The following is a 10,871-nucleotide window of genomic DNA, read 5'->3' as shown; positions in this document are numbered from 1 at the left end:
TCTGGGAATTCCCTGGAAGTCCAGTGGTTAGGGCTCCACACTTTCACTGCTGAGGGCACAGGTTCAACCCCTGGTCAGCGAACTAAGATACCACAAGCCACACAGTGTAGCCAAAAAGAAAAAAAAAAAAGAAAAAGAAATGAGTTCTTTTGTTTGAAAGTTAAATATCAAAAATTCCTATTACTACTCCTACCCCTACAGATCCATAATCCCTTACCCACTCTAATATTTCCGAGTGAAATACATGAATGTATAAATATTCACATTAAGCAAGACAAATGAAGTCTAAAACAGTTCAGGTCATGTTTTCATAGCTTTTAGGAATTTCAGTCAAGAGACTATGAACCTGTACCACCACCACTACTATTTGATGGCTTCACTTTCTAATGCAGCTTTTGGAAAACTACTCCCCAAATCCCTATTATTAACTTCTCATTTTAGAGATGGTCCACATCCTAAAATGTTTACAAGTATCTACTTCGATAAACAAATTCTTCAAAAACCTCTTAAATTCACTCCTTTCCTACTGTCATTGCCACCATTCTAGCCCAGGCCCTCACGATTTTATCACTGTCTTATTATTTCTATAGCCTCATATCTACCTCCCTGACTACAGTGCTTCTGTTTAATCAGTCCTATATACTGCTATTAGAGAAAAATCCCATATGCATTTTATATATTAGCATCTCATTCAAAGCTTATGATGGCATCTCACTGCTTCAGAGTAGTTTTAAACTACTCTGACTGATATTTCTTAGCCCTCTACATCAATTGTTCTCAATGTATGGGCCCCAGACCAGCAGTATCAGCAATGAATAAATAGTAAATGCTTATTAGTTAAGCACTAGATTTGGGATTATTCATTTTTCTGAGGTGGCTGCAAACTCGATATTTAAAAAACAAATAACTTACTACTTAATAATATATAGAATAAACTTTCTAAAAATAAACCAATATTTGACTTGAGAAGGATCTGTTTAATAAAGCACATTATTTTTCATCCTCTTGACAGATAAACATATTTTTTCAATAAAAACTCCAGTCTTCACATAAATCATTTCTTTGCTGCTATTTTTAAAAGAATAAAACCATTATCTATACAGATTTTGTAGATCCACTTAATAATAAATGCAACAAAGAAATTCATATTGTTTGTGTTCCTGTGGACACCTAAAAAAAAAAAAAAAAAAAAAAAAAAAAAAAAAAGAAATAGAACAAAACAGATGCAGAGAAGAGAGGGGAAAATGGAAATATGGACAAGAACCTTGCCTGTAACTCTACAAAGCCATCTGTTAGGATTAAGAAAAAGTAACTTACAGGACAAAGGTCAACATAAAAGCAAGGCCAATATTCATTATAAATTAACATAATCTGAGCACAGTAAGCCAATCATTCTCTGTAGAAACCAAGGATATACAGTTTGAACAAGAAACAAACAAGGGAATACCATTCTCACACAATGCTCCCAATCTGAAAAGAAAATGATATCCACATATGCTATTCTATAATGAAAAAAAATCAAACAGTAAATCATGATAAGAATGTCAAACAAGTGATCACAATCTTTCTATAACACACATATAGCACACATGCACTCACAGACAAAATAACCAAACAGCTTCACTGGAGAAATTACATAAATAAAACTAAGAGCTAAGTTTCTGATATATTCCCTATCAATGATTTGATCCTAAAGTAGTAAATTTCTATTCAGTCACTTTCCCATTTCTCTGCAATAAAGCCATAACATTACTAGATCCTAGTATCAACTCCCCCTTCCCTGGAGGGGGCTACAAAGATTATCACTAAATTTCTCTGGATAACTAAAATACTATAAGGGTTGGTGACAGCTGAAGAAACAAGGTGTTGGTAGGCCAGTTTATCAGTAATCAATTCTATCTTAAATATATATATATATAAATATAAAGAGATTAACAACAAATAGAGTAACAAAAAAAGTCTAAGTATGACATAACAGGCTGAAAGACTAGCTATTAAAAATGACAAGTATAATGACTTTATCAATATATGGGAAAGTTTCTAAAAAATGGCCAGCAGGAAAAAAAAGAGACAAAAAATAACACAGTAATGATAAGAACCATGTGAAAACTTATGCATACTTACCAGAAGAGAAAGAAAACAGTGATATTAAGTGAAGTTTCATGTTCATTGGGTTGTTATAATTCCTTAACAAACTACAAATCATTTTTTCAAAAAGTTGGGAAAATTCATTTAAGCTTCTAAAGACCCTCTAACTGAATTCCGAAGGGGGATATGTGAGGTGAACTAGCTTAACAAATCATATCTTAAAGAAATGAGTTCTGGGGCTTCCCTGGTGGCGCAGTGGTTGAGAGTCCGCCTGCCGATGCAGGGGACGCGGGTTCGTGCCCCGGACTGGGAAGATCCCACATGCCGCGGAGCGGCTGGGCCCGTGAGCCATGGCCGCTGGGCCTGCGCGTCCGGAGCCTGTGCCCTGCAACGGGAGAGGCCACAACAGTGAGAGGCCCGCATACCGCAAAAAAAAAAAAAAAAAAAAAATAAAAAAAAAAAAAAAAAAAAAAAAAGAAATGAGTTCTGGGAATTCCCTGGAAGTCCAGTGGTTAGGGCTCCACACTTTCACTGCTGAGGGCACAGGTTCAACCCCTGGTCAGCGAACTAAGATACCACAAGCCACACAGTGTAGCCAAAAAGAAAAAAAAAAAAGAAAAAGAAATGAGTTCTTTTGTTTGAAAGTTAAATATCAAAAATTCCTATTACTACTCCTACCCCTACAGATCCATAATCCCTTACCCACTCTAATATTTCCGAGTGAAATACATGAATGTATAAATATTCACATTAAGCAAGACAAATGAAGTCTAAAACAGTTCAGGTCATGTTTTCATAGCTTTTAGGAATTTCAGTCAAGAGACTATGAACCTGTACCACCACCACTACTATTTGATGGCTTCACTTTCTAATGCAGCTTTTGGAAAACTACTCCCCAAATCCCTATTATTAACTTCTCATTTTAGAGATGGTCCACATCCTAAAATGTTTACAAGTATCTACTTCGATAAACAAATTCTTCAAAAACCTCTTAAATTCACTCCTTTCCTACTGTCATTGCCACCATTCTAGCCCAGGCCCTCACGATTTTATCACTGTCTTATTATTTCTATAGCCTCATATCTACCTCCCTGACTACAGTGCTTCTGTTTAATCAGTCCTATATACTGCTATTAGAGAAAAATCCCATATGCATTTTATATATTAGCATCTCATTCAAAGCTTATGATGGCATCTCACTGCTTCAGAGTAGTTTTAAACTACTCTGACTGATATTTCTTAGCCCTCTACATCAATTGTTCTCAATGTATGGGCCCCAGACCAGCAGTATCAGCAATGAATAAATAGTAAATGCTTATTAGTTAAGCACTAGATTTGGGATTATTCATTTTTCTGAGGTGGCTGCAAACTCGATATTTAAAAAACAAATAACTTACTACTTAATAATATATAGAATAAACTTTCTAAAAATAAACCAATATTTGACTTGAGAAGGATCTGTTTAATAAAGCACATTATTTTTCATCCTCTTGACAGATAAACATATTTTTTCAATAAAAACTCCAGTCTTCACATAAATCATTTCTTTGCTGCTATTTTTAAAAGAATAAAACCATTATCTATACAGATTTTGTAGATCCACTTAATAATAAATGCAACAAAGAAATTCATATTGTTTGTGTTCCTGTGGACACCCAGCAAGCACACTGTATAGCTATCTAACACATACATAAAAACACTGGGTAAAATATACCATTAGTTTGAAGCCATAAGTCTGAAGCCCTGTTACCCGAATGTAAACAACAAGTATAATACTAAATTTCAACAGCTTTCAGAAGAAGAAACAGACTGGATAGAGAAATTAACTCTCACTGAGATAAAATCAAAACTCAGTATTTTTGAATTGCCTGGTCCCACGACAAGGACCAAGATGCTCTACTACATTACCTGGCAAACCGCTCCTTATCATTAGACATCTGATCATCATCACACCTGAAGGAGAAAAAAAGGGGCTTAGTCCAAGGCATTACACTTGTTATATCTATTTCACTCTGAAAGGAAAACTAGAAAGGGGTAAAAAATATTCAACAAAAAAAAGCCAATGAAAAGGCATCACAAAACAATAGAGATAATAACAGCATCCCACAGAACTTAAAAACCCATGACTAGGTTTCTAATGTGTCCTTTACTCTTACTTATCAGACACTCCAAAAAAAGATGATGATCTCATGAGGGCACAGCTGACTACCCTGTCAACACCACTGAGGTTAGGGATTGTTTTGTTTTTGTTTTTCATTAATTATGGCAAAAACCGTGTAACACAAAATTTACCATCTTAACCATTTTTAAGTGTACAATTCAGTAGTGCTAACCACAATATGTTCACACTGTTGTACAAAATATCTCTAGAACTTTTTCACCTTGAAAAACTGAAATTCTATAGCTACTGAACACCATCCTCCCACTCTCCCTGCCCCCATCCCACGCCCAGCTCCTGGCAACCACCATTCTACTTTCTGTCTCTCTGATTTCGGCTACTTTAGATCCTCATATAAGTGAAATCGTACAGTATTTATCTTTTTGTGACTGGCTCATTTCATTTAGTATAATGTCCTCAAGGTTCACCCACGTTGTAGTATGTGATAGAACTTCCTTCTTTTTTAAGGCTGAATAATATTCCACTAGCTGTATATACCACATTTCTTTATCTATTCATTTGTCAATGGATATTTGGGGTGCTTCCACCTCTCAGCTACTATGAAAAATCGGGCAGTGAACATGAGTGTGCAAATATCTCTCCAAGATCCTGCTTTCAATTCTTTTGGATATATCACCAGAAGTGGCACTGCTGGATCATATGATAATTCTGTTTTTAATGTTCCTCCAAAGTGGCCGCACCATTTTACATTCCCACCCACAGTACACAAGAGTTCCAATTCCCCCATATCCTCACCAACACTTGTTATTTTCTGGGTTTTTTGATGGTGGCGAGCCTAATGGCCTACTCATTGTGGTTTTGATTTACATTTCTCTGATTAGTGATCATGAGCATCTTTCCATATGCTTTTTGGCCATTTGTGTATCTTCTTTGGAGAAATGTCTATTAAAAGTCCTTTGCCCATTTTTTAATCAGCTTGTTTTTTTGTTATTGAGTTGCAGGAGTTTTTCAAGTATCATGGAAATTATCATTTTTTTGTGTGTGTGTGGTACGCGGGCCTCTCACTGTTGTGGCCTCTCCCGTTGCGGAGCACAGGCTCCGGACGCACAGGCTCAGCGGCCATGGCTCACGGGTCCAACTGCTCTGCAGCATGTGGGATCTTCCCGGACCGGGGCACGAACCCGTGTCCCCTGCATTGGCAGGCGGACTCTCAACCACTGCGCCACCAGGGAAGCCCACTACAAACTTTTAATGAAAACAGTGATCTAAGCTGAAAAAAGAGACCTATAATTTACATATTAATTTTGTTTGTTTGTTTGTTTTAATTTACTTTTGGCTGCGTTGGGTCTTCGTTGCTGTGCACAGGCTTTCTCTAGTTGCGGCAAGCAGGGGCTACTTTTCGTTGCAGTGTGTGGGCTTCTCACTGCGGTGGCTTCTCTTGTTGCGGAGCACGGACTCTAAGCACGCAGGCTTCAGTAGTTGTGGCACATGGGCTCAGTAGCTGCAGTGCACAGGCTTAGTTGCTCCGCGGCATGTGGGATTTTCCCGGACCAGGGCTCGAACCCATGTCCCCTGCACTGGCAGGCGGATTCTTAACCACTGCACTACCAGGGAAGTCCTTTCATATTAATTTTGAATCTCAAGAATGAATCTTGCAGATATTTGCTACTCAAAGTGTGGTCAGTGGACAAGAAGCAGCAGCATCACTTAGGAATCTATTAGAATGCAGAATCTTGGGTACTACCACAGACCTAATGAATTATAATCTCTATCTTATCAAGAACCCCTGGTGGATTTGTACATGCATTTGTTTGAATTTGAGAAGCATTCTAGATACTAGCAACTCTAATATTGTACCTAGAATTTCAAAGCCTTTATATTCTTAAAAATTATTTTATGGTCTCTCTCTCTCTCTTTTTCTCTCTTACTCCTCTTCCTCGTCCTCTTCCTCTGTTGTGTGAGGACACAACAAGAAAGCAACCATCTGCAAGCCAAGAAGAGAGCTCTCACCAGAGCCCAACCACGCTGGCACCTTGACCCCAGACTTCCAGCCTCTAGAACTGTAAGAAAATTAATTTCTTCTGTTTAAAAAAAAAATTATTTTATAGATGTTGTCTGAAGAATATAACAAAATGACACTTGGGACTTCACTGGTTGCACAGTGGTTAAGAATCCGCCTGCCAACGCAGGGGACACAGGTTTGAACCCTGGTCCCAGAAGATCTCACATGCCACAGAGCAACTAAGCCTGTGTGCCACAAATACCGAGCCTGCATTCTAGAGCCCACGAGCCACAGCTATCAGTAGTTAGTTAGTTAGTAGAGCCTGTGTGCCACAACTACTAAAGCCCGCACGCCTATAGCGTTATATATAGCCTATATCTCTCTACTGTCTGTGCTCTGCAACAAGAGAAGCCGCTGCAATGAGAAGCATGTGCACCACAATGAAGAGTGGCCCCCGCTCGCCGCAACTAGAGAAAGCCCACGCACAGCAATGAAGACCCAATGCAGCCAAAAATAAATAAATTTAAAAAATGAATTTTTAAAAAAAAATGACACTTGAACAAAATGATGAAAAGAGGTAATAAATTACAGCTTTCATCCACCAAGGAGATTTAATATTGATTTACAGATACAACGCAAATAAGACTTTCACTCATTGACCAAAGTGGAGAATTCCAATTAAAAAAAAAAAAAATACTGGGAATTCCCTGGCGGTCCAGTGGTTAGGACTCCATGCTTCCACTGCAGGAGACATGGGTTCAATCCCTGGTTGGGGAACTAAGATCCCACAAGCCGCGAGGCCAAAATAAAAAAGTACCGATGGTCAAATAAAAAAAATTGGTGATGCCTCACTTGGGCATAATGACCTACTTGGTAAGATGAATTATGAAAACTTTTTTTTATGGTTGGGGAAAAGACAAATAAACCTTTTTAAATTTGCATATAGTTTGTGACTACCAGATTTTGTGGAAATGGAAGCAATGACTCAGGGATAGAGCTAACTGATAGGTATAAATAAGACTAGTGGTTACCTCTATCTCATTCATATGCACAACACAGTTCCACTAACAGTATTTATCATTATAATTAGGGATTCCTAACTGGAGGAATTCCCAATGGAAGTGTATGAAAAAAGTCTATTCTTGAACAGAAATTGAAATCTCTACCCCTCTTCACATTTGTTGACACTCATTAAGTCTAAAGAGCTCTCCTGGAGAATTGCTTTCTCCAATATTTTGCAACTATCTCTTTATGGTGGCCAAGCCATGGTTGTTGTTTTCAAGAATATATGGCAGTGTTCCGCGACTAGGCAGTAGCTAGAAACACAAGCTTTCACTTTAAACATTGCAAAAACAACAACGATATTAAAAAAAATACACAGATCGATGTAACTGACTAAACTAAGCATTACAAAACTAAACAATGGCAAGCAATTTACAATATGGGCATCCTCTGTATAAAAACAAAAACTGAGGAGACAGTGTGTGTATGTGCACACATATATGTGCATTTAAATACACTTACATATGCACTGAATATTTCTGGAAGGATACTTAATAAACTGGAAACTATAATTGTCTAAGGGGAAGGATTCTGAAGGTCTGAAGTGAGGGAAGATGTACTTTCATTACATATAACTCTGCACTGTTTAAAAATTTTGCAATATAATGTTTATATTTCTTTTAAGAACTTAGTTAATAAAACAAACAAATAATGAAGCCTGGGCACTCACATAATAAAATAAATTGTTTAAAAAATAAGGCTCCTTTATTTATTTCTCAAATATTTGTTATTCTGCAATGTAGACACTACCTAGGTAATATTTTCAAATTTGAAAAGAAAAAAGGCAGGTTGCAGTCAAGGTTATCTTCCATTCTTTGACTCTTATTGCTTTCCTTACTTAAAAACAAAGCCAAGTGACTGGTCTTAAGCAAAAATAAAAATTTCCCTTTTCTGAAAAAACTCCTTCATCAATATACTGAAAAGTCCATTTTCAGTTCTCCAGAAGATTCACTACTCAAAGATACAAATTCCAATTCCTGCTCTGTAGGAGAAGTCAGTGAGTATTAGAGGGCATGAAAGATTAGTACATTAATGACCCCCAAACTAATTACACCTTGCAGTATTCACTACCTGGTATAGCACCATCCTGTACTGAATCAGGACTCAGACATATGACTTGCTTTAGCCAATGGGACAACAGCAAATGTCAATCCAAAGCAATAGCTTGATAAGCATTTAGACTGGGACCTGCCCTTTGGATTGCAGCCATCATCATGTAAAGACACTCAGTCTGCCCTCCTTAAGGATAAAAGACCACAAAGAAAGAGATACCCAGCCTTATCAGCTGAGTCCAGTTCCCAGCTGACAAGGCAGCTGAATGCAGTCTTATGAGTGAGTCTAGGCAAGATCAGCAGAATAACCATCTAACCAATCCACAGAATTGTGAGAAATAATAAATCATTGTTCTTTTTAAGCCACACAACAATAGATAACTGACACAGAGGGTCTTGTAAATTCTCTGCTCTCCCCTCATTGAGCTCTTTCCTCTGGAGTTATTACCAGAATGCTTGAAAATTTTATGGGGTATAATGTAATAGGTAACTTTAGTTTTAGGGTGAAGCACTCTCCTTAGGCCTAAAGACAAAAATATTATGAGTCAGAAATATAAAGATAATGAAATAATTTTTAATATCAGAAATCTAGAGAAAGTTTTTTAAGATCTTACCTCAAAAATTTACTGTTCCCTTCTCCATCATCATCAAAATCCAATCTGGGGAAAGCCAACAAAAAATATTATAAGCCTATTGAAAATGCAGAACATTAAAAAAATTCAAATCTACAAGCTATCTGAACACCCACTCAGATGGAAGAAGGAAAAGAGGAAGTGGAATAAGTAAAGGTATATTACCTCTTCCTGTTGTACCAAACTGGGCAAAGAAATTAGCCAATCAAAAGGGAATAACCGGGGCTTCCCTGGTGGCGCAGTGGTTGAGAGTCCGCCTGCCGATGCAGGGGACACGGGTTTGTGCCCCGGTCCGGGAAGACCCCACATGCCGCGTTGCGGCTAGGCCTGTGAGCCTATGCTCTGCAACGAGAGAGGCCATGACAATGAGAGGCCCGCGTACTGCAAAAAGAAAAAAAAAAAAAGAATACCTATTGCTACCTTTCATTTTCCTAGGGTAGCAATCCACCTTTGCCAAAGTTTTATATCACAGTACAACCTCTACAAAAGGAGCAGGATCAACTCAAAAAGACAAGAAAAAATTAATATGAATAATTCAGGACCATTTTTCATTTCTATAGTCTGCCTTAGGCTATGTTAAGCTCTCTGAAACATCTCTCAAAACAGTGATGTTCCATAAGGAGTGATTTTAAGACCTCTGGAGGTTGGCTGGTTGGTTGGTTGGTTGTTTTTTGGCTGCGCTGCACAGCTTGTGGGATCTTAGTTCCCAAGGGACTGAACCCAGGATTGAACCCGTGTCCTCAGCAGTGAAAGCGCGGATTTCTAACCACTGAACCAACAGGGAATTCCCCGAAGGTTGTTAAATGATGTTTCTCTCCTTCATTCACCTAATGAACAAGTAATATATGCTACATTCCGGATACTGTGCTAGATGAGGTGAAAACAAAAGACTTGCCCTCAAGGGATTCTTTGCCTAGACAAATAAAATATATAAGTGAGAATGAGAAAGCTTCATATGGAGAGCACAATCAATAAACTTTAAATGTTTAGTAAAAGCAGAGGTGACTTTCATTTCAAGGGATTAGGCAAGATTATAGGTAACAAGATAGGCCAATCTCCTATTAATCTCTATACTCCATTAAACTAAAACATTACTCATGTTACCACCTTAACCCAATGATCTTGGCATCTCTACTACTGTGATAACCTGATATTATGGGCCTCTAAATGGGTTATATATGAAGTACATAGCATCAACCCTGAAAGTGTCCATTCTTCTACCTCTCTGTAGCCCCAGATCACCTGTCAAAGTCTACCTATTTACCCAATAACTCCACTTCTAAGAATCTATCCTAAAGAAATAACTCAGAGAAAAAAAATTATATACAAAGATATTCATTAAGCATTATATATAACAGCGAATCTTCAAAACAGTTTAAATGTCCCAAAATAGCAATTAAGTACATCCCCTCTATGTAAGTATTTTAAATTATGTTTCTATAGCATATGTGACAATATGGAAAAAAGGTTATTGTATACAATTAGGTGAAAAGACCAGGCTATATAAACCTACATAATTATATGATTATAACTATTTAAAGAAATCTACACATAGAATAAAGAATGAAGTAATTACACTAAAAAAAACTGATGGGAGATGACTTTGGATAGTAGGATTATTGCTCTTTAGTCTTCTTTCTATATTTTCCAATCTTTCTTTTAAAAAATGTATATTTCTTTTAATATATTTTCCTGATTATCAATAAAACACACTTACTTCAGAAAATCTAGAAATAACTAAAAACAAAAGAAAAAATAAATCACCCATAATCCCATCACCCATACATCTGATGAGTATCCTTTCAGTTTTTTTGCTATGCACACGTTATTTATATATTTTTTTCTGATAGAGTTGGTATATTACATACACTGTAACCTTTTTTTTTTCTTTTTTTTTTTTTTATTTTTTTTTTAAA

The 10,871-nt window shown here is 37.0% G+C and overlaps 1 protein-coding gene across 4 annotated transcripts in view; it reads right to left on the bottom strand.

Annotated features, from left to right (window-relative positions):
* Nucleotides 1–10,871, bottom strand: part of ARNT (aryl hydrocarbon receptor nuclear translocator) — a 67,106-nt gene that overhangs the window by 29,037 nt on the left and 27,198 nt on the right. For all 4 annotated transcript variants that reach the window (XM_024762834.1, XM_024762835.1, XM_024762836.1 and 1 more), the window contains exons 3-4: nucleotides 8,938–8,982; nucleotides 3,997–4,041 (exon numbers count right to left, since the gene is read on the bottom strand). In XM_024762834.1, the coding sequence (XP_024618602.1) occupies nucleotides 3,997–4,041; nucleotides 8,938–8,982 (90 nt within the window). The remainder of the gene's footprint in view (nucleotides 1–3,996; nucleotides 4,042–8,937; nucleotides 8,983–10,871) is intronic.

The sequence above is a fragment of the Neophocaena asiaeorientalis genome, unplaced genomic scaffold (assembly GCF_003031525.2).
Source record: "Neophocaena asiaeorientalis asiaeorientalis breed wild unplaced genomic scaffold, Neophocaena_asiaeorientalis_V1.1 scaffold167, whole genome shotgun sequence".
NCBI classification, from domain to species: Eukaryota; Metazoa; Chordata; class Mammalia; order Artiodactyla; family Phocoenidae; genus Neophocaena; species Neophocaena asiaeorientalis.
The sequence above is the reverse complement of the archived record's forward strand: the minus strand, read 5'-3'. Positions and strand labels throughout refer to the sequence as shown.